Genomic DNA, 21519 nt, shown 5'->3' on the forward strand with positions numbered 1-21519 from the left:
TAACGGGCCCTACCGTTTCCAAGAAACCTCACAATGTTCGCTTTAAGTTTTGATGAGTCTGCGCACACTCAACAACTCGCTGTGCTGACTCCTGGACAACAATGCGTATCCACTAAAAAAAGGTAATAACTTCGGATTTGTTGTGCGCAACGTAGATTTTCTGTGCGCAGAGACCGTGTCAGCACTGCGCACGTGCGCAGCTTAGAGGGAACATTGCACCTCACTCGGCTCTACCGGTAAATGTGTTTACGTGAGCGGAGAGAGGATGAAAATTAATCTCAATTTACATGCAATTCCCGATGATATTGTCCAATTCAATCATTAATTAGTTAAATTTTTCGCGCTTCGCGCGACTAGGCGAGAATAGCTGCCTCAGTAAATGGACACCCAATGTAGATACCTAGCAGGCTTTCAGCAAATAGAGGACAGCCTAATGGGGGTCTGGGAATGAAGTCCGCCGGAAGCTTGGTTTATCACCCGATGTGGGCCCAGGACCAACGTTTTTTGTTAGGGGGGGCTGACGAAGTGCTGTTACGGCCCTGGTAACGAATAATTGTACCTGCGGGCACGCCCGAATATGTTTAATTAGTAATTACGTGTCCTTTATCTTCCTATACAACAGCTCACTCAGTTTATCGCGACTTATATATGTAATTACCACCTATTCATTCATGCATTATAGAAAATTTTGGTACCTAGGGCGACCAGGCCACACAAACTTTGCTGACCATCGAAATCACGATAGGGGGTTCGTTGGGGCGAAGCCCTCAGAAGTTCGATTTATCACGCTATGGGTGCGCAAGGCAATCGTTTTTAGGGGGTTGACGACGTCCTGTTACGGCCCTCCCTCTTACTCATTGTCTTTATTACATTCCTTACATTATGAAGTTGGGGGGGGGGGCGCTGGAGCACGATAATTTTTGAAAGGGGGCGCTGGAGGAAAAAAGGTTAAGAACCACTGGTTTAGTGAGCCAGCGCGAGGCGCGAAAATTTACGATAATTCATGATAAAATCGGCAATTAACAACAGAAACTCGCCTACGTATATATAGGCTGTAAATAATAGTTACCTGTGGTGTTTTATCGCTATTACGAGCTATTTGAAAGTTAAAATGTCGATTTTCCGGTAATATGTATGTGGCATTAAATTTGTAAGTTTAGGCGTAAATCAAAACATGATTTTAGGCCAACATTTGAGTTGATATAATCTCTTTTATTCTTGAAGGTCGCGACGAAACATCCTTCATTGGCATGCTGTAGCTTAGCTTATAGTACACAACAAAACAAGTTAACAAATTTGAGTTTTTGAGCGTATGTCTCATAGGTCCCATGGTGGTGTGCCTTTGGACCCACCGGGTGGGGACCAATGACACGTTCGAGCTACAAATTTTAAACTTTCATAAATATTTTTTGAAAAGGCTGATATTCATGTAAATGTCCGCGATAAGTAGAGCTTGTATCGAAGCAGGGATATATAGAAGTTCTATATATCCCTGTATCGAAGTGTTGAGAGAGCCAAAGATCTGCTATTCTCGACTGAAGATTTGAGAGCCAGAGATCATTTTGCACTTTTTGATCCATCGGTACCACATCTCCCCTATGTAGCTGTACAGTTACTCACGTACTTTATTAGCAGTTCTACGCGTGCGTTAGGGATACATAGCCTACACCGTCTTTTAGCATGTATATTTAACTAGATCATCACTCATACTTCGAAAATTGAATTTGACTTGACTCGTGACCAATGTTCCCTCTAAGCTGCGCACGTGCGCAAATGCGCACTGCTTTCACGGTCTCTGCGCACAGAAAATCTAAGTTGCGCACAAAAAATCCGAAGTGATGACCTTTTTTTGGTCGTTACGCACTGTTTTCCAAGGCTCTGCGCAGTGAGTTGGTGAGTGTGCGCAGACCAGTCAAAAATTAGAGGGAACATTGCTCGTGACTTGACTTGACTTGACTTGACTCGAGTCAAAATCTGCAATGACTCGAGATGAATCGTGATTCGAAAGTAGTGACTTGATCCCAACACTGCTGTAGAGCGACCTGGAACGCCGAATATCAACGAAATGAGCGAGGCGCTCACTATCGATATTTCCATAGATCATTGACTGATGGCCACTTTCCATCTATGTACCGACATAGAGAGAGAGAGTCTTTATTTTCATCCAACCAAAATACATAGCAACAGACAGCAATGATGGCGGTACAGAAAAGATGCACGCACTTGCACAGTATTCGGTATTAGATAGGAATGATCGATACGGCCTTGAGGGTGATTGGGTGAACTAGTCTGATCACACCCGCATCGAACAGGTACATTTGACTCTATTCGGTCTGGCTGTAAAAATGTTAGTTAAAATACGAAAATAAAAATAAAAATGAACGATGGAAGCAAATGATCAATGAAGCAGCGTCTGGGTGAGGTATAGGGCAACAGTGCTTACGAACGATTAATAGTTCGACTTCGTTTAGGTCAGAGGTCTCAAACTCAAATGTGGTCGCGGGCCAATTTCTCGTTTTTGATGGCGCCGCGGGCCGCAGCGACAATAATAGGGGTTTTCAATGTATTTCCAAGTATAGGCCTTATTTTACGGGACCTTGCAGACTGGCATACAACACGCAAAGCGAAATGTGATTTACTATTGTGAATTCACGCCAGGTATGAAAAATATCACATTTTCAAATGTTTGAATAAAATTGTTGTTGTACTTGGCATAGTCTGTAAAAATATGTAGTTATAGACACCATGCGAGAGTATAAATACATCTCATGATATCGTAAAAGCTGTCGCGTTATAATTTGGAAGCTAGCGGACATTTGACGTGCCGCATTTATTGGTAGATGATATAAAAGTTTAACAAATATATTGATCTGATCGAAGCATTGGAGCAATACATCCTAATCTGGGTTGCAGGCATAGGGGAGATGTGGTACCCATGGATCAAAAATTGCAAAATGATCTCTGGCCCTCAAATCTTCAGCCGAGAATAGCAGACTTTTTGCTGTCTCAACACTTCGATACAAGCTCTACCTATCGCGGACATTTACATGAATATCCGCCTTTTCAAAAAATATTTATAAACGTTTAAAATTTGTTGCTCGAACGTGTCATCGGTCCCCACCCGGTGGGTCCAAAGGCACACCACCATGGGACCCATGAGACATACGCCTAAAAACTCAAATGTGTTAACTTGTTTTGTTGTGTACTAACTACTAAGCTAAGCTACAGCAAGCCGATGAAGAATGTTTCGTCGCCACCTTCAAGAATAAAATAGATTATTTCAATTGAAATGTTGGCATAAAATCATGTTTTGATTTACGCCTAAACTTACAAAATTAATGCCACATACATATTACCCGCAAATCGACATTTCTACTTTCAAATACCTCGTAATAGCGATAAAACACCACAGGTAACTATGATTTACAGCCCATATATAAGTAGGGGAGTTTCTGTTGTTAAGTGATTAGTTGGTCCATCTATTTTGCTTGATTTGGCTATGGTACCATACCTCCCCCACCCCATAAATATTGTAATTAACTTGAAAATAGTCCACTCGAAGATGGTATTGATTTAAAAAACATGTGTTATTATATACCCTGATACAAACCCTATACTTCACATCAAAAATTATGGCAGGTTTGTTAGTCTGAAAGGTAATATAGAAAAATGCAAATGTCGATCCAAATTTACTTTACACCCCCTAAAACGTAAATCATTCGTCACAGACCCCATAACTTACGCAGGTCGAATTTTTTTGCATATGAGGAAAGATTATGTCAGCATGTAATTGTAGACAAATTCACGGAGTGTAATCATGGAATTATCCTGGAGAATTTTTCAAGTATTTTCGGTCCCAGTGATCCATCGGTACCACATCTCCCCTACAACAGTCAGTTCTTAACAGCCAAAATATAGGACCTAATACGAAGCTTCGAGAGGTTGAAACAAGTTGATATGGTGCAATAGCCTACACTACCCATCTACAGTTCTACTCATCCGTGAGAATATAAACGCACACAATATATTCGTTCGATTTAAATCATACAAGAGAATTGGTAAATGTGAGCACTGGGCAACGTAAGCATTGAGCCGTCCAAGAAACAGGCACATTGCTATTTAGAATAATTTTCTACTTTGCGGTCAATTCATTTGCGATGGAGGAACCTTGTAACGCACAATCAGTGAATGCGGACTGGTTGTTCTGACAAGTGACACCGGCGTATATCGAACTATCCGATCATACACAAGACACAGTGATTTATTCGACACCGCTTACTTAATGACTTGAAATTGATTCGTAAATTTTGCTCCGAGTCACGAGTCAATGCACACTTTTGAAGCTCCCAGTCAAGTCATATTTCCAAAGTGACTCGAGTCAAGTCAAGTCATACGAAAAAGTTGACTCGAGTCATCCCAACACTGATCTACAGTATTGCCATAATTTGGCTTTCGCCTCAGTCAGTGTGGCTAATTTCGTCTGCAATGGCAATGATGTGTGGCTCTGACAGGGTTGCAACCAAACCAAGTTACAAGTCAATCTCACTCTTATAGTTTTGACTCGAGACAAAACCACCGACTCAAGTCCAAGTCAGTAAGTATAGAAGGTCAAGTCCGCGTCATAGTATTGTGACCCGAGCTCAAGTCCTTGGGTTCAATCCGGTTCAAGGTTCAACCCACTATTTTCTCTGTGCCCGAGTGATACAGAATGCCATTGCCTCGCATTCATAATATCGTAATTTCCCTCATTCTTAACAGTTTCTGTGCCTATTTTCCAAGTATCAGGACTGATAGACGAAATACCAATAGTGAGGTAACTTAACTATTCTTCGAAGCTACAATGAAATGTCTGTCTTGGCGGTCCTAGTCTCGAGTCACGCACATGTATACTACGTACAATGACTCGAGTCAATACAGAAATTGACTCGAGTCGAGTAAACAGTTCAGTTCAGTCTATTCAGAATTTTCATTATTTAGAAACACCACAAGACTGCGATATACAGTGAAAAGAGTAGTCATTGCAAATCAGAGGGGGCATGCACACAGAATGATAAGTAAAAGAAAATAATACGAAAGGACAAGCGACAAAATGAGGTGGCATGTGACGGAAGGCGAGATTCATATGTCAGGTCGAGGTCCGATAAACTTGAGGGCTGACTAGCATTTATTCAGTAGAAATTGCTTGCATCTCATGACTTGAATGTGAACCTACAGTCGGATAGCCGGCGGGATTAGAACCGCTTTTCCATAGCAAAACTATCAGTTCCATCCCATCATGCGGTCGAATGCTAATGCTGTCGAAAATATATACCTACTGTGTGTGATGTATCAGTATGAATCAAGCTCTCGACATCTCATCCGCGTAAACGCTCTCTTAAAAAAGCCTTACATTGGGCCGTGCTACAAGTCGGCAGCCACGGAATATTGGCTTGTTGTAAATGACCATTTTAGTCGACGAACACCATAAATACCACAAACAACACAATTAAGCTCTCTACCTACGCCAAACGTATAGTTCAATTTGCAGTTTTTGACAGTCTATGCGAATGGCGAACATATTATCAACTACTTACGTACTTGAGTAGGCCTATATTTAAAGCCAGCCAATTCTACTTGAAGTAGTTTCAGGTTGCTTTTAAAAGTACTATTTGTACTTGAGTAGATTTTTGCGTCGCCAGTTCTACTTCTACTCGAGTAGCTCTCTTGACCACTTTTTCCACCTCTGCGTAAAAGTAATGTTAACCACTGTATCATGGCTTGACGTCGCGATGTCTAGGCCTACAGTATAACAGGCGGGTAAGCATCAGACCCGGTCAGAGGTCAAAGTAGTCAGCGGTGTTGGTACTCGTGTAGAACTAGAAGTAGCGAAATCGTCACGAAGGTCTACCCAAGGGCATGTAAAACTATCGAAACTACTTCCAGTGAGAAATGAAGGTCTATAAGTAGGCTATTAGTGAGTAGCCTAGCTATTGGGCCGACGCCAAACTGGATTGAAATATCGCATACAATCAGTGGTGGCTTTTGGGGTGGGCGAGGTGGGCGGTCGCCCGGGCTCCCCCTGGTCGAAGGGCCCCCCTCTTAGATCAATCATCAAATCTCTGCATTTGTTAGAAAAGTCCCATATCCCGATAATCATCGAGTCTCTGCATGCGGTAGAGGTACTTAGTTTCGATGCATATCCTTGCAACCATGCAATAATAGATATGACCTAATCCAGCGCCTGGCTCAAACCTTGACGTAGTGTGCTGGCTCATTACTAACGTCAGCCGATAGCTTTCCGGATTGGTGAGGGTCTATTTAGCCCGCAGCAGTTGTATCGCTATCCTATTATTTCACGCTACATGCCATACATCTTCAACATGAAGACATGAGCTATAATAGTTACCTAGTTCGCTTCTTTTTATAATTTGACAATGTCTGATACAAGAAGGCTCAGGAGCTAGAGCAATTCAACACTACGGGCTGCTTCAAAGCCTTGTTATCAATGTTCCCTTTAATTTTTGACTGCGCAGTGCGCACATTCAGCAACTCACTGCGTAGACCCTTGGACAACAGTACGTAACGACAATAAAAGGTCATCACTTCGGATTTTTGGTCCGCAACATGGATTTTCAGTGCGCAGAGACGTGCGCGTTTGTGCATGTACGCAGCTTAGAGGGAACATTGCTTGTAATAGTGTCATATAGGCTACACATAATGTATTCCCGTACCTTAAGGCACACTCATATCAAGTTGGTAACAATGAAAGCGAAAGGGGGTCTGGGGACCCGCCTCGGAAATCTCGCCCAGGGACCGCCCAATCGTAGGGCCACCTCTGCATACAATCAATGTCCATATCAAAAAGAATTATCAATTCATTTATCAGTTTAACGGACGCTCCCAAAAAATGTCCGCTAATCAGCTCGTGCAACTTGGAGTCATTCCTGATAATGGGGTGAGTTGTGGAAAAATTGCCGGAGAGATTAGTCAAACTCGATCAAGGCGAGACTTCATGCAAATATCCCTTCTTCTCCTCATATGTCTCGATCCACTTGAGGGACATATCCAGTTTATCTTCTTCCCACAATGCCGTTCCTGAAGACTTCAAAACACTGAAAATATCATCTTTTTCCACGCTTCCAAATCCGGCATGGTTTGCGATTTCAATAATATTTTCTTGTAAAAATGTGATTCATCGATTAGAAACATAGGCCAGTCCATAAATATCCTCAGCATTTCTTGTAGAGAAGTAATTCTCCACGGTAATTGATTCATCCAAAATATCGGATATTGCATTCTACAATGATTACGACGTGAAGAAGTGAGTGTGATAGACATCATTTCCGACTTGAACTACGATATCACAATGATCTTGATCTTGCTTCATTCGATGTAATTCCTTGAGCATTCTCACTGCGTGTTTCTCCGCACCAAAACTGCACCATGATTGCCAACCACTCGTAATCTAATGGATATACAATAAAGGTTAGTGCTGTTTTAAAAACAAACGTCATTAGGGCAATTATTTTTCGAGATGTCAAAAACATCAAATTTTGTCAAAATTGTAGTGTTAGGTCAAAAAACTATTTTGCACACTGTATTTCGTTGGTGTAAAGGTTGAACTTATCATTTGACATTCCACACCTTGTAGCCTACTTTTAGGCCCACTGTTGTAGATGTCTACTCATTGTGAATCATAAACCATCGAATGAAACAAATAAGTTGACAAAACGTGATCATCAACACACCTTTAACGGGGTGATGCAATGTAGGCCTAGGCAACATTGTCGATTGAAACAACAGGTGTGTCACTAGCAATCCAGCAGTAGGCCTATATACACTGAATTTCAATGCTGCCAGTAAACAAATGCACGCATCCCTCCATCCCTGCCAAGCTACTTCGTAACGACAGACACTTCCAACCAGAAATCTATAAAAGTAATATAATTCCAACATTTCAAGAGCTTATTGCATATAAATTGGAAAAGTATATTCGTATTGAAATGACCCCGAATATTTTCAGCTGACACTCGTCAGCGGTAATCGTCAGCTACTAGTAGAGAATTGGAAAGAACATTGTATATCAACAATCGTATCACAAAATTCAAACAGTATATACAACGATGCCTAGTGTAAATAATACTCGAGGGCAAGATTTTGTCAAAATTAAGTTCCTTATTGTCAGAAATTGTAAATAATTTACATTTTTTGGAGCAAAATCATCTGTTTTAGGTCATAAAATAATCGCGTTAGTGATTATACATCAACATATGGTTAGTCATTCATAACCTGCAAGAATACACATGAGTCAGCGCTCGAGATTAAAATTACCAGGCCACGATCTGACATATCGATATCGCCCCCAGTCACATGCCACCTCATTTTTTTCGCTTGTCCTGTTATGTTATTTCCCATTACGGTATTTTTCATTCATTGTGTATGCCTCTTCTTTGCATCGCCTAGGCCAGGGTTTGGCAATCTCTTTTGGACGTTGCACATTCGGCGGTTTGAGAAAAATGTTCTGTGGCCCACCTATTAGTCGTTAGAGTGATACTTCTGCTCAATGCGCTGTAATCGCCGACGCCGATATGACTAATTTCTCTAAAATGATGCGCATTTTTCGTTATTAATTTTAAAATCTAGACCTCTAGTGACATGGAATCGTGTGAAGTGCAAAGAACACAAAACTCCTAAAAAAAACGACTAACGAAATATTTCAAGCCTCGTTTGAGCCCCCCCCCCCCCTAATTGGAGGGGGTTTTAGGGTGCGGCCGTTATGGCCCTGGTAGCCTGTTCACCGATCAAGGATAATCCCAGAACTATAAAAGAAAAACTGGAATAACCCCGCTTCTACGGCTTGGAATTGAGTCAAATTTGTTTTGCATAGTTTTTGAATACAGCCCAATAATTTCATGGGGTTGGTAGGAAAATTTGGAAAAAATATTTTTGCATTTTTGGGCAAATTAAAAATTTTCAAACTCTACAAACCCGCAAATATTGCTTGGAATGAATTCAAATTTGGTGTGCGTCATTTTTTTAAGGCAACCCAACGATTTAATTATGTAGCCAGCAAGATTCTGGTAAAAAGGTTATTTTTGAACAGCCCTGAGTGGATATACATTAGGGCTGTTCAAAAATAACTTTTTTCCTGAATCTTGCGGGTTACGTGATTAAATCGTTAGGTTGCCTTAAAAAACGACGCACACCAAATTTGAATTCATTCCAACCAATATTCGCGGATTTCGTAGAGTTTGAAAATTTCGAATTTGCCTATGAATGCGAAAAAAAAATTTTTCAAATTTTTCTTCCAACCCCATAAAATTGTTGCGCTGTCTTCAATAACGATGCAAAACAAATTTGACTCAATTCCAAGCCGTAGAAGCGGAGTTATTTGAGTTTTTCGATGATAATTCTTGGATTATCCTTGATTGGGGGATAATCCCAGAATTGTCATCGAAAAACTCAAATAACTCCATTTCTGAATGGTGGGTGTCCCGGACGTTGTTTGTTGCATTGGCATGTCTGAGTGAAGTCAGTGGACCCACGTTCTTTGTTGCTTCGCGGTCGAAGGATTTGGTGAGTATATTCGTTTATAAAAATATGTATAGGATTCTTTACACCATAAATCACATAACCAGAAGTGTTTTGGATCAATAATGTGTTATACTTCTTAGCAAAGTTGAAAATGGGGAGTGATGCGAATTTGCGTCATTAGCCCTTTGTTGGTAAATTCTGACAACATTCTTACTACTGAAATATTTCCATATGGAATAGTTATTTACGTGAGAAAAGAGTGGAATAGATTCACCAACTTCACGAGTTAAGAAAGTGCCTTGATACATCACATAATGACAATAAATATGTATACTAACTACTAGAGTAGTGCTAAAAAGTAACAAATATTGTCAATAATTTCAATCAGAAATTGCTGTTGCGGAAATGGATACCAGATATGTTTATGGGGAAAAATCACTCATCAAGTGACGGTAAACTGGAAAGGCAGTAAATCTGGTGGCAGTGATTCTGACGATGAAGAACGTTCTACTACAGCAACTTCTGCTGCTATGTGATAAATGAGCTCGGATGAATCCTCTTGTACCGATGAATCTGATGATGATTCCTCAATCGTGTTTTAAAAAGTAGGGAAAGGGAAAACACCGGGTCATAGCATGTACACCGCATGAACCGAAACGAAAACTAGTATGGAAAACAATTCAAGGTGAAAAGATCCCTGGCTACTATTTTCCTTATGGAAGGCAGAATTGCTCGACAGTGATTCTATTTCTTCTCCGCACGCATATATCGAATATTTTGTCGGAGCGGAATTGCTGGACTGAATTTTTTATGAGAGCAATTTATTTGCCGTTCAAACTAATCCAACGAAGGCAATGTAGATGACTGGAGACGGTATTGAAAAAGACTTGGGAAGTTGCATGCATATGTCTATCGTGAAAATGCCAAGATCCTATTTGTAATGGGCTAATGATACTAGATATGATAAAGTTTCTGATATCATGTCCCGAGATCGATGGAAGCAGATCAAATCTTTCTTGCGCATAGTTCATCTCGCATGTGATTTTTTTACAGTAGGATCAAACGTGCGATCAAACATACTGAGTGGCGGTCAAATCAGTAATGGCACAGACTTCAGGACAAGGAGAGTGAGATTTGTAATAAAGGAGGTTTCTCTGGACGGCGTTAGTATTTGGGCAGTAAAGTGGTATGACAATCGCAGTGTGATACTGGCTAGTACCTTTGTCAAAGCTAATCCCGTTAGTAAAATTGAAATTTGGTTGATATTGCTGTCGTCAATAGTTAATTGCTGTACTGACGAGACTGTATTTGTGCAATTTCCGAAACAGATGCAAAAATATCTGCTTGCACCAAATTATATGCAGAATACCTGGTAAAGTATGGAAAACTAGTGACAAGGGAAAAAGACCGAGGTCATCTCTCTGTATCCAGCAGGAGTATCATAAGAAAATGAAAAGAGGACCAACAAAGCCCACCCCAACGTGAACAAGTGGGTCACACGCCTTCCATGGACACCAGGCAGAGATGCAAGAGACATACCCATGACGAACAACCTGTTATAAAATGTGTCAAATGTCATGTACATCTGTGCCTGAACAAAAACTATAACTGTTTCGCTCATTTTGACCAATAATTTCAATTGTCAAATTGACCTGTTTTGTTTCGATTTTTGTCGCGAAAGCCTGATGTCGCAAATTTGCGACAAACATTTAAAATATTTAATAATAAAAGGAAAATTTAAATTTTGTTGACCAATGTCTAAGTTGAGGCAAAACAATTAAAGTTACGCATAGAAATAATTTTTCCAACCATAGAGAATATATTCAGTCCACAAAGGGCTAATATGCATGCTTGTTTAGTTGTAACTCGGGGTTTGCGCCCTTGAACCCTTCAATTTTGTCCTGATAGCTGCAATGACTTTCTCATGTACGGGTGAACACCGAACAGGCTAATTTATGTCACACAACCGCCAAAGACTATAATATTTGCGGCTATGTTAGGATAACATCCACAGGGCACAGCCACACAGCATTAGCATTGGGCCTGGTATCGTGGATTTTAAAAACGCCCATTTCTTCTCGACAAGAGAAGACACATTCATTTTCCAAGTCAAGTGTGTACTATTGAAAGCCGACTAGTGCAGCCCTACACAGTGTCCCATTCATTGAATTGCATGCGGACAGAGTTGATACTTGGACCGCTACAGCAATGGTGACTGATGATGTTTCTAAACTTCATTGTTCAATAGCAATACTTGAAGATACAATATGACTGAATAAAGGCAGTAGACATATTATAATCAAAATGGAACAGGAAATGGAATAAAAATTAATTGCAGAGGAAACTTTTGAACGCGAGAGGCATCTCATTCATTGAAGTGACAATGACCATGACGATGGCCACTTATGACAAATATTCCCAATACCGTAGAATCAATTCTTCTAACACAATGCCAATGATCGTCTGGATTTACGTGTGACATAACGCTAGGATTAGGGGGGGCATGTATAAGGATTATAGACCAGACCCTGTTTACCCAAAATTATTTTACTTCAGCACTTTCAAATCACAATTTCTCATTCGAGCGAGCTGTCACTCAGTCGTTCTGTCCCTTACTAGACATACAACCAGGTTGAATAATACCACAATGGCATTACAAATCCAATCAAAATACACTATGACGTTTCCGCACAAATGCAGTCATTTTTAAACACTATTCAGAGGTTCTAAGCCAAGGGTGGGCAAACTACGGCCCGCGGGCCGCATGCGGCCCGCCACACCGTTCTGTGCGGCCCGCGAGAGTCTAAAGAAACTCTTTAAAAAGATTGATAAAATGCGTACAAAAAATCCAAATAATGCAGGGACTTGATTAAACTATTTCTTAGTATATTTCACCATGATATTCTAACACAGTGGTTCTCAAACTGGGGGTGCGTGAAAGTATCAGAAGTGGGGCGCGAAGCTGAGCTCAAGTAAAAAAAAAAAATTTACCAACAGTTCCGTAATTGTTGCTCTGTATTTAGTCTGAATGTCACATTTAAAAACCTCTCATCCATAGTCGTAACCTTCCATGCCATCAAACTATCTGTTAGGTTGCTAACAACCTGGTTGCGCTTTGTGATATGACGATAAAGGGGTGCGAAATCTTCCACCATCATAAGAGGGTGAGCGTGTCTTAAAAAGTTTGAGAGCCACTGTTCTAAGGAAAATACTTCCTATTTTTTTTTTATGTTTAATTTCTGGGGCGGCAGCCCAATCGCAAGGCCCACACAGTTTGACAGGTTTCAACTGCTAAGCATCACAGAAATCCTAAACGAGATTGACATAATTCGGATCGCGAGTGTGATTTCAGATTGATCACTCCAGTTTTAATTAGTTCAGTGACGTATTTCTAAAAACCGATTCGCGCGTGTCTCATGTAGATTCGTTCTCATTATGCGTGGAATTGTGGCATTTTTATTTTATCTACACATAGTAGAACCGTGTTTAAAGCTGACATGGTTATGATTCTGTCAGGGATATATTATCCCTGGATTCTGTGAGCATTGTGTGTCCTGGAACTGAACCAAAAGTGGAATTAGTGAATCTATGAAGAGATCGCTGCTCACCGATTTAAATTTCAATACTGTTCTAAGAATCGGGCCCACCGACTTTCATCTCTATAGTTTTGACAAATTGGTTATTGGAGGTCGACCAGCCTATGAAATCTCGCCACTATCTTTCTGACACGTGTCCGATATCATCAAAGCAATGTTTGTTTTGTAGCACATATATTATCTCCATGTCCTCACTATATAATCAAATACCAATATTGCATTTTTTGGTTTATAATCGCATTTTATATAGTGCGGCCCGCGAATGGATTCAGATGTCGAATGCGGCCCGCGAGCTCAAAAGTTTGCCCACCCCTGTTCTAAGCCCACATTATGTCCTCCTTAGATTCGCGACACCGTCAGTTGCAGAACTACTTATCTACAGCTTCACCAGCACAGATCTGGACACCGCAAAGTCTTGATCTTCTTCTCGTTTGATGCGACACCATTTGTTGTTCAACAAATCATACTTTACAATGTCATGATAGCAGCCCAGCCCGTCCACTACAAAAATCCAATTGCCAATATGATAAGCAGTATCGTAGCCACGATCAAAATTCATAGATGGCAATGAAGTCCATTGTGCTGAAGTGACATCGTAACATTCTACATTGTTGAGCGTTTTTTTCTCTCTGCTCCATCCACTGATCACAAATATCTTTGGATCAACTGCAACAACACCACAGTCATACGCAGCATATCTCATTGGGTCGAGATCAACCCACTCTGATGAGGATGGATTGAATCTGCAGAATGAAGATAGTTCGACGCAATATTGTTCAATACCTCCAATACCTCCGATAGAATAAATGGAATCATTCAATGATACAAGACTTGCGCCGCTAATTCCTGTAGGTTTGTTTGGCAGTTGAAACCATCGATTTATCGAGGGGTCGAATCTTTCCACGCCGTTAGTGTGCATGCGATAACTTCCCACCACAGATATCGATCCGCGCAATACCACCGAGCAGGGGTACTGCCCATGGTCATTAATCATATCTTTCATCTTTTCCCATTCTGAATTTTTTCGTTGTAAATTGAGTCGATGAACGGACTTATCCTGACATAAGACGTAAATATGCGAGTTCAGAAAAATTGGAGTGAAATGAAGTAGATGCCTAAACTTTGTATTGTTGAACATGGTGATTTTCTCTGAATTCGGATTAAAGGATCGCATACAATCCATGTCCAAGTCAAAAAGAATCAATAATTCTTTTTTGTTTACCAGTGCAACTGATGCTTCCTGAATATGTTCACTGATCAACTTGTACGACTGGGAGTCATACCTGATAATGGGGTGAGTTTTAAGGAGACGTTGTAAAATTTCCAGAGCGATTCTATCAAAGTCGATCAATTTGAGGAATTCATGCAAATGTCCCTTCTTCTTTTCACATGTCTCAATCCACTTGAGCGATAACTCTAATTTATCTTCTTCCTATAATGTAGTTTCTGAAGACTTCAAAACATGGAAAATGTCATCCTTTTCCACGCTTCCGAATCCGGAATGGTTTGCGATTTCCATGATATTTTCTCGTAAAAATGTTCTGCATCGAAACGTTACATCGTCCAGTCCGTAAATATCACCAGCATTTCTTGCGGAGAAGTAATTCTCAATGGTAATTGATTCTGCCAAATTATTGGATATTGCATTCCTTAGACGTTCCAACTGCAGTATCGCTGCGACGTGAAGAAGTTCAATATTTTTTCCATCCGGAATCTCATATTTACTGGAATATATAAAATCGATGCAAATTTTCACACACTCGGAATCGACATCTTTGAAAACGACTCTTCCTTCGCGACTCTCCTTTGTGTCGTGCTTTAACATGGCTCTGAAATAATCCGAACCAGCCGACAAAACATTTTTGTGGGCGTGACAGACATCATTTCCGACTTGAACTACGAAATCACAATGATCTTCATCTTGTTTCATTCGATGTAATTCCTCCAGCATTCTCACTGCATATTCCTCCGCACCTTCACAAACAAACTGCACCATAATTGCCACTTACTCGTAATAGATATACAATAAAGACTAGTGCTGGTCAAAAATAAAGTGATTATATTACATATGTTCAGTCATAAGAAGTCAAAATACACCTAAATGAGTCTGCGCTCGAGATTACCGGGCCACGATCTGATATATCGATCGGGTGATCCGTCACATGCCATCTTATTTGTGAGAGAGAATTTTTTTTTTTATGCAAGCTGTGCGTCATTCAATACAATGATCCAAACAATTCATGCGACTCTAACATTATGTAGCCTACAATGATTTGAAGGCCGAACATTTTTAAAACTAGATTTCAAAGATTTATGCGCTGCTCTAAATCCTCAATCCAATACGATTCGTAGCCTTGGTGTCGCGTACTATCACAGCAGGATGTTAACTGACATTCATAAGCAATGCCAATGCAATGTAGAGTACATGGTCTATCAATGGACCAGGTAATAATAATAATAATAGATTTAGAGAACAGAAAACGATCTAGGATGAAGTGATGACTGAAGACAATAAACAATTTAGACTTTAGCGAGATCATTGTTCAGGTTCAGGCTATCGCATATCACAAAACATGCATCATAAAGTTTTCAAATAACGAAAACAAACTGTCACAAGAGGGGTGTTTTCCGTCTTAGCAAAATTATACTGCTTACGACAAAAAATAACTGCTATCTATGACCGCTAACACTATCACATATAGCTGCATCATCGAATTTTTCTATTATGGTATTATTAATAAAGACATAGCCTACATGTTCTAACACAGTGCTCTTCAACCTTTTTCGACGTGGTACACCCTTTTAAGGTTTGCTCAAAACTCGTACACCCCTGTTCATTAGGGGTCTTCAAACATGACTATTTTTCTCAAATCGTACTGGCTACTTGATAAAATTGTTAGGTTACCTAACTTAAGCCTACACACCAAATTTGGTTCAATTCCAACTAGTAGCCGCCTTGCTACGGGAGAGGAAAGTTTCTATTTACTATACAAAAATAAATACCGAAAAATTTGAAATTTTTCTGTTCACCCCATGAAAGTATTAGGTTGTCTATAAAAACTATGTTCTTCAAATTTGGTTCAATTCCGACCAGTAGAAGCGAAGGTATTGCCGTCAAAAAAATGGATTTGAATAAAATAGTATTTGGTCACAGACTCTATTCGCAGCCAGTTAGGCAGCCCGCCACGCAAATTTAGGCTTACAATATTTTGGAAATCTAAAAAGTTAACACTTTTTCAAAAATTTGAGACTTGCAAAACCGGAGAAGAATTCTAAAAAACCGGTGAATATTTCCCACTTGGTGATCAATTGACTAAAAAAAGGTCATCTTTCCGCTCAGAGCTCAAAATATCGTTTTTCTCTCCGCATTGCTAGGTGGATGACTAAAAAAAGGTCAACTTTTCACTCAGAGCTAAAATCACAGTTTTTCACTCCGAAATACCCGCCGGAGCGTCACTTCTGTGCTGATTTACGGCATATCAATTTGCTCTAAATCTGACCTAAATTTTCAAAAAAGAGGACAAAATCTCAAAAAAAGAAGACAAAAGGGCGTCCTCCGAGGACACTTTCAAAAAAGTCAAAAAAGAGGACAAATCCTCTTAAAAGAGGACGTATGGTAACCCTACGCAAATTGGAATTTATTTCGTGTCAGAGCAAAAACAGCATGATATAACGAACGATAATCAACCTAAATGTAATAGTATTGGGGGGAGAGTAGGTAAAGCTACTGCTGCAGAAGCGGTAATTCAGATCAGCGATGATAGCAGGCGCACCAGCCTATTGCGCATCAGGCCTGCCACATACCACACACAGTCGATAGTAGCACATGGGCTGCAAGAGATGTCAGTAACCTCAGATCGTATGCCGCTATACACCGTCTATTGTCGCTAATTTACATCACTTATAACAAAATACTAGATTGCAAATGTATGGCGAAAGATTGGACATATACAATCGGCATTTTAAAACAAAAGGGTTTCGACTAGGGTTGGACTATCCGGATAACGGTTAACCGGTTAACCGCAGGTATTTTTAATATCTGATATCCGGATATATTTCGGAAGGTTAACCGGATAAAAGAGAATCGTTTCTAATCCGTTTTACTCTTTTAAGTAAACTTCAATAAGTCGCATCAGTGTTGCGCGCGGCCGATTAGCGAGAAGCGTGTTGCCAATTAGCTATATGCGTCTGTGCACATTGCACAATGAGACGCGACGCGATATCCTGCTGAGAAGATCGTTAATTTAGGTCATTGATTGTCGCGCACTCGGGCATCTTCTCTGGCCTGATTTATCGCGTCTTCAACAAGGCTATAGTTCCTCTGGATGGAAGAATTGCATCTGCAATAGACCCTGTGCAGTGTGCACACGATTCCATCGCTGACCTTCACAATCGCATCTGCATTGGCTTGGTGCTCACGATATTATCGCTGACCTACAAAATCGCATCTGCAATAGGCCTACGAAAGATATCATCGCTGGCCTAACCATCGCGTCCCGGACCTAGCATGTGTTGGATCCTATCTTTAGATGGCTTGGTGACGATATGCCGTTAAGTGTATTCTGATTAGCGATTGTGAATGTGACATCGCGAAACTGAGTGACATTGAATGTTCGCAGACATGTGCGACGTGCGTGCGTGCAAGCGTAATTGATTTCCAATGATACTTAATTCGAAAAAAATCGAAACCCCCTCATTTTATTTCAAACACCCCGCCCCTTAATTTTCGGCTGGCTGCGTGCCTGATCACGTGAATTTCTTACGGAGGAATTAGAGCGATGTATCATGTCGGCATCAATTCCAGTATCAGCTACTCACTGTTGTTGAAGTTTACGTAACGACCTGGCAACCTTTAGACTCTCTACGAAGCGATGCTTGCTTACTATTCAGCCCACTTCTGTGGAAGCTGAAAGAGCATTCAATGCATGTGTACGTTTTGTTAGACAATTCCGGTCCCGGCTGGAGGATGCCAAAAATGATGCATTGTGCTTTATAAGGAGGGCGTTGCAGAAGCAGGGAACATTAAATTTGCCTGGTTTTTCTCGTATTCGCTCGTACTGCGTGTGTACGTATAAGTCTACTCTACAATAACACCGTGTAATGATTTTGCGATCCGTTTTACATGCAGACCTCGTGAAATCGATTAAATAACTTAGAAGTTACTATCCGGTTAACCGGTTAGATAAATTCCAAATATCCAGATATATCCGTTATCCGGATAGTGAAAATTATTGATATCCGAACTAACCCTAGTTTCGACTTCAATATTGAAGCTGTTTCGACCCTGGCTAGCTACGTCACTTCATTTATGTGCATTGCGGTATTTATTAGCGTCGGGTAGGAAGCACGGATTCAAAAAGTCTGAGCTATCGCGGCGGTTTCCTCACAAATCAATAAAATACAAATGACTAGCTGAACACATTTTTGTTAACTGCATACTTTACAACACCAAACGGAACCATTGGTCTATTGCCGACGGCTAAATGAATAGAAGAAATATTTGCTTATGACATCACAATGAAGCGGTGTACAGTATTACACTTGAGATAACATATTCATAATGAAAATATATTAAAACCCGAAGCTTTTCGAGCTGACACTTTTCAAGGGCAATCGTCAGCAAATGAAGAATTTCAAAAACATGCATCTAGCTACATTGCATACAACCAACCATGAAAACAGACTTTTCGCGTCAGATGAAACCAAGCCTCCATTCATGTACCGTCGCTATGTCGACGACACTTTCGTTATCTGTCAAAATGAGACGGAGTTCGATGACTTTTTTGATAACTTGAATTCTCTACACTCGTCTTTAAAATTCACATTTGAAAAAGAGCGTGCTAACTCGTTACCATTCTTAGACGTTCTAGTGGAAAAACGGGGTATTAGCTTTGTCACTTCGATTTACCGGAAGCCAACGTTTACAGGGCATTATATACGCTGGAATTCTTTTAGCCCGAATCGCCGTAAACTAAATTTGATTGGTACGTTGGTGCACAGAGCCTTGATGATTTGTTCGGAGGAAAAATTAAACGCGGAGCTAGAATATATCCGCAAAATTCTAATGGATAACGGGTACCCCGAACACATCATCAAGAGTTCTGTTGACAGAAAACTCAGGAATTTCAATCCCAACAAATCACAAAACACGAACACACGGTCTGAGGAAAATGTATATATACATTTACCGTGGCTGGGCCCCATCTCTTCCCGGTTTGAAAAGCAATTGATTTCTGCTGTAAATCGTTGTTACGATAACGTAAAAACTAATGTTGTGTTTACCACCAAACAATTGCTTCCCGCAACGCGCAAAGATGTTCTTCCTGCTTCTCAACAAAGCAATATAGTCTATGATTTCAAGTGCCACTGTGATTGTCGGTACGTGGGAAGAACAACTCAGCGCTTGCAGGAACGCATCAAACAACATGTTCCGGGCGTTATTAGATCACGCACACTGGACTCTCGCGAAGACGCAGCCGTAACTGATCTGCGATTACTAGAACGTAATCAGGCCATGGCTATGAACTCTGCCATCGGCAAGCATTTGGCTGAGAATGCAACTTGCGCTAAAAACTATTGCGATGAAAGATTTCCTATATTAGGCAGAGGCCGCACTAATTTCCATCTGTCTGCACTGGAATCGACTTATAATAAAATCCACCGACCGCGCTTGTGTCAGCAGAAGGAATTTTTAGTGAATCTGAAAATTGGCCACTAGCTGCGCTCGCGGTTTGCCTGTATTTCATGTTGTTTGTTTCTATGACGTCATAATTGGTTGTATGCAATGTAGCTAGATGCATGTTTTTGAAATTCTTCATTTGCTGACGATTGCCCTTGAAAAGTGTCAGCTCGAAAAGCTTCGGGTTTTAATATATTTTCATTATGAATATATTATTGAAATGTATACTTGAGATAACATTGTACCATATTGCTCGTTAACCTGTGCGTCAACCTGTCTGTACTGACCTATAAACCGGCATTTGTGATAGCTAGCCATCGGCTCATTGTTACTCGGATCTGGTACACCCCTGTACACCCCATCCGAGTGGTACACCCTTTGCGAATTCTGGTACACCCTAGGGTGTACGACCACCCCGGTTGAAGAGCACTGTTCTAACATACAGCAATATCTATAGTTCTGTTAAAACATTACCGTATAGTTTCCATTCCAAGTTCAAGTCCATTTGACTTTGAGTATGTGCTGGAAACAAGCTATAAAGACTGTTTTCCAAGCGGCATATTGCTAAATTAAATCCTAATTTACTGAATGAGCAACATTGCAACAACCAACAAGCATGATGAAGGATATCGGGGAACTCCCAATGTTAGTTTTTGTAACTTATTGCTGCCATCTAGCGAGTAGAGGGATCTATTCATCGTACCCGGTCTTCAACTAACAATTATTTTTGGGTAAACGAAATATATGTGCCTCCAATCAATCTTATATCACCGTAAAAATATTAAATGACGTGAAGAAGCTAGTGGCAATAGTGACGGAAGGCGAGATCGATATGTCAGGTCGTGGTCCGGTAAGACCAACGTTTGGGGGCTGGCGAAGAGCTGTTTCGCCCATGGCTTTGTGGAAGAGCGGTTCTGAGATTTTGTGTGCCCCAGCGCCACGTTTCATAAAACATCGTGGTATGGTGCTCTCCCCGTAATTATTATATGGCCGGTAATTAAGAGGAATTCAGAGATGTCGTGTCGTGTCGGATACTGCATTCGGCACAAAATAAACCAACTGATGATATTAAATGCCTAAATACAGATACCATGTCATACCTTGCTGATCGGTAAATCGCATTTTATTATGTATGTTATAGATTTGCTCGATTTACAAATGAATATTCTCTCTCTCTCTCTCTCTCTCTCTCTCTCTCATGCTAGAACGACTGCGATATATCGATGAGCCCGGCCACCAATAGCGTTTATACAACAAAAGCATCCGTTGCCTGGTGAATGTTGTTCCGTAGGTGGCAGTATTACACATGTACTGAGTTTGCGAGCGGATCAGTTCAGTTTATTGGTTGCAATTTATCGATGCAAAGCGCCACACGATTGGCTAGATAGCAAGCGAAATAACAATGGCCGTTAAAACTTCAATACCGTAACTTGTATTGTGTTGTTACCAGTGTTGGGATGACTCGAGTCAGACACGAGTCACAGTCACCTTTTTCGTATGACTTGACTTGACTCGAGTCACTTTGCTAAAATGACTTGACTTGACTTGACTCGGCGTATCAGAAATGTGGATTGACTTGTGACTCGGAACAAAATTCACGAGTCAATTTCAAGTCATCGAGTAATTGGTGCGATAAAAATCACTGTATCTTACATATGTTCGGATTGTTCGCGAAACGCCCGTGTAACCCAGGTTGGAATCCTGGTACGTTGAGCGTAATATCTTTGGTGT

At 40.6% G+C, this 21519-nt stretch overlaps 3 protein-coding genes across 3 annotated transcripts in view; 1 reads left to right on the top strand and 2 right to left on the bottom strand.

Moving 5' to 3' along the window:
* Positions 1-21519, top strand: part of LOC145442723 (ERI1 exoribonuclease 2-like) — a 110543-nt gene that overhangs the window by 24023 nt on the left and 65001 nt on the right. The window lies entirely within an intron of this gene.
* Positions 13486-14112, bottom strand: LOC145438807 (kelch-like protein 23). Its single transcript, XM_080316161.1, has one exon. The coding sequence runs from the start codon at positions 14110-14112 to the stop codon at positions 13486-13488; it is 627 nt and encodes a 208-aa protein (XP_080172287.1).
* Positions 14542-15105, bottom strand: LOC145438814 (kelch-like protein 20). The gene has a single exon (XM_080316173.1). It carries the CDS (start codon positions 15103-15105, stop codon positions 14542-14544), a length of 564 nt encoding a protein of 187 aa, XP_080172299.1.

Source organism: Botryllus schlosseri, chromosome 1, assembly GCF_051294905.1.
Source record: "Botryllus schlosseri isolate E-star chromosome 1, Bs_hap1, whole genome shotgun sequence".
Lineage (NCBI taxonomy): Eukaryota > Metazoa > Chordata > Ascidiacea > Stolidobranchia > Styelidae > Botryllus > Botryllus schlosseri.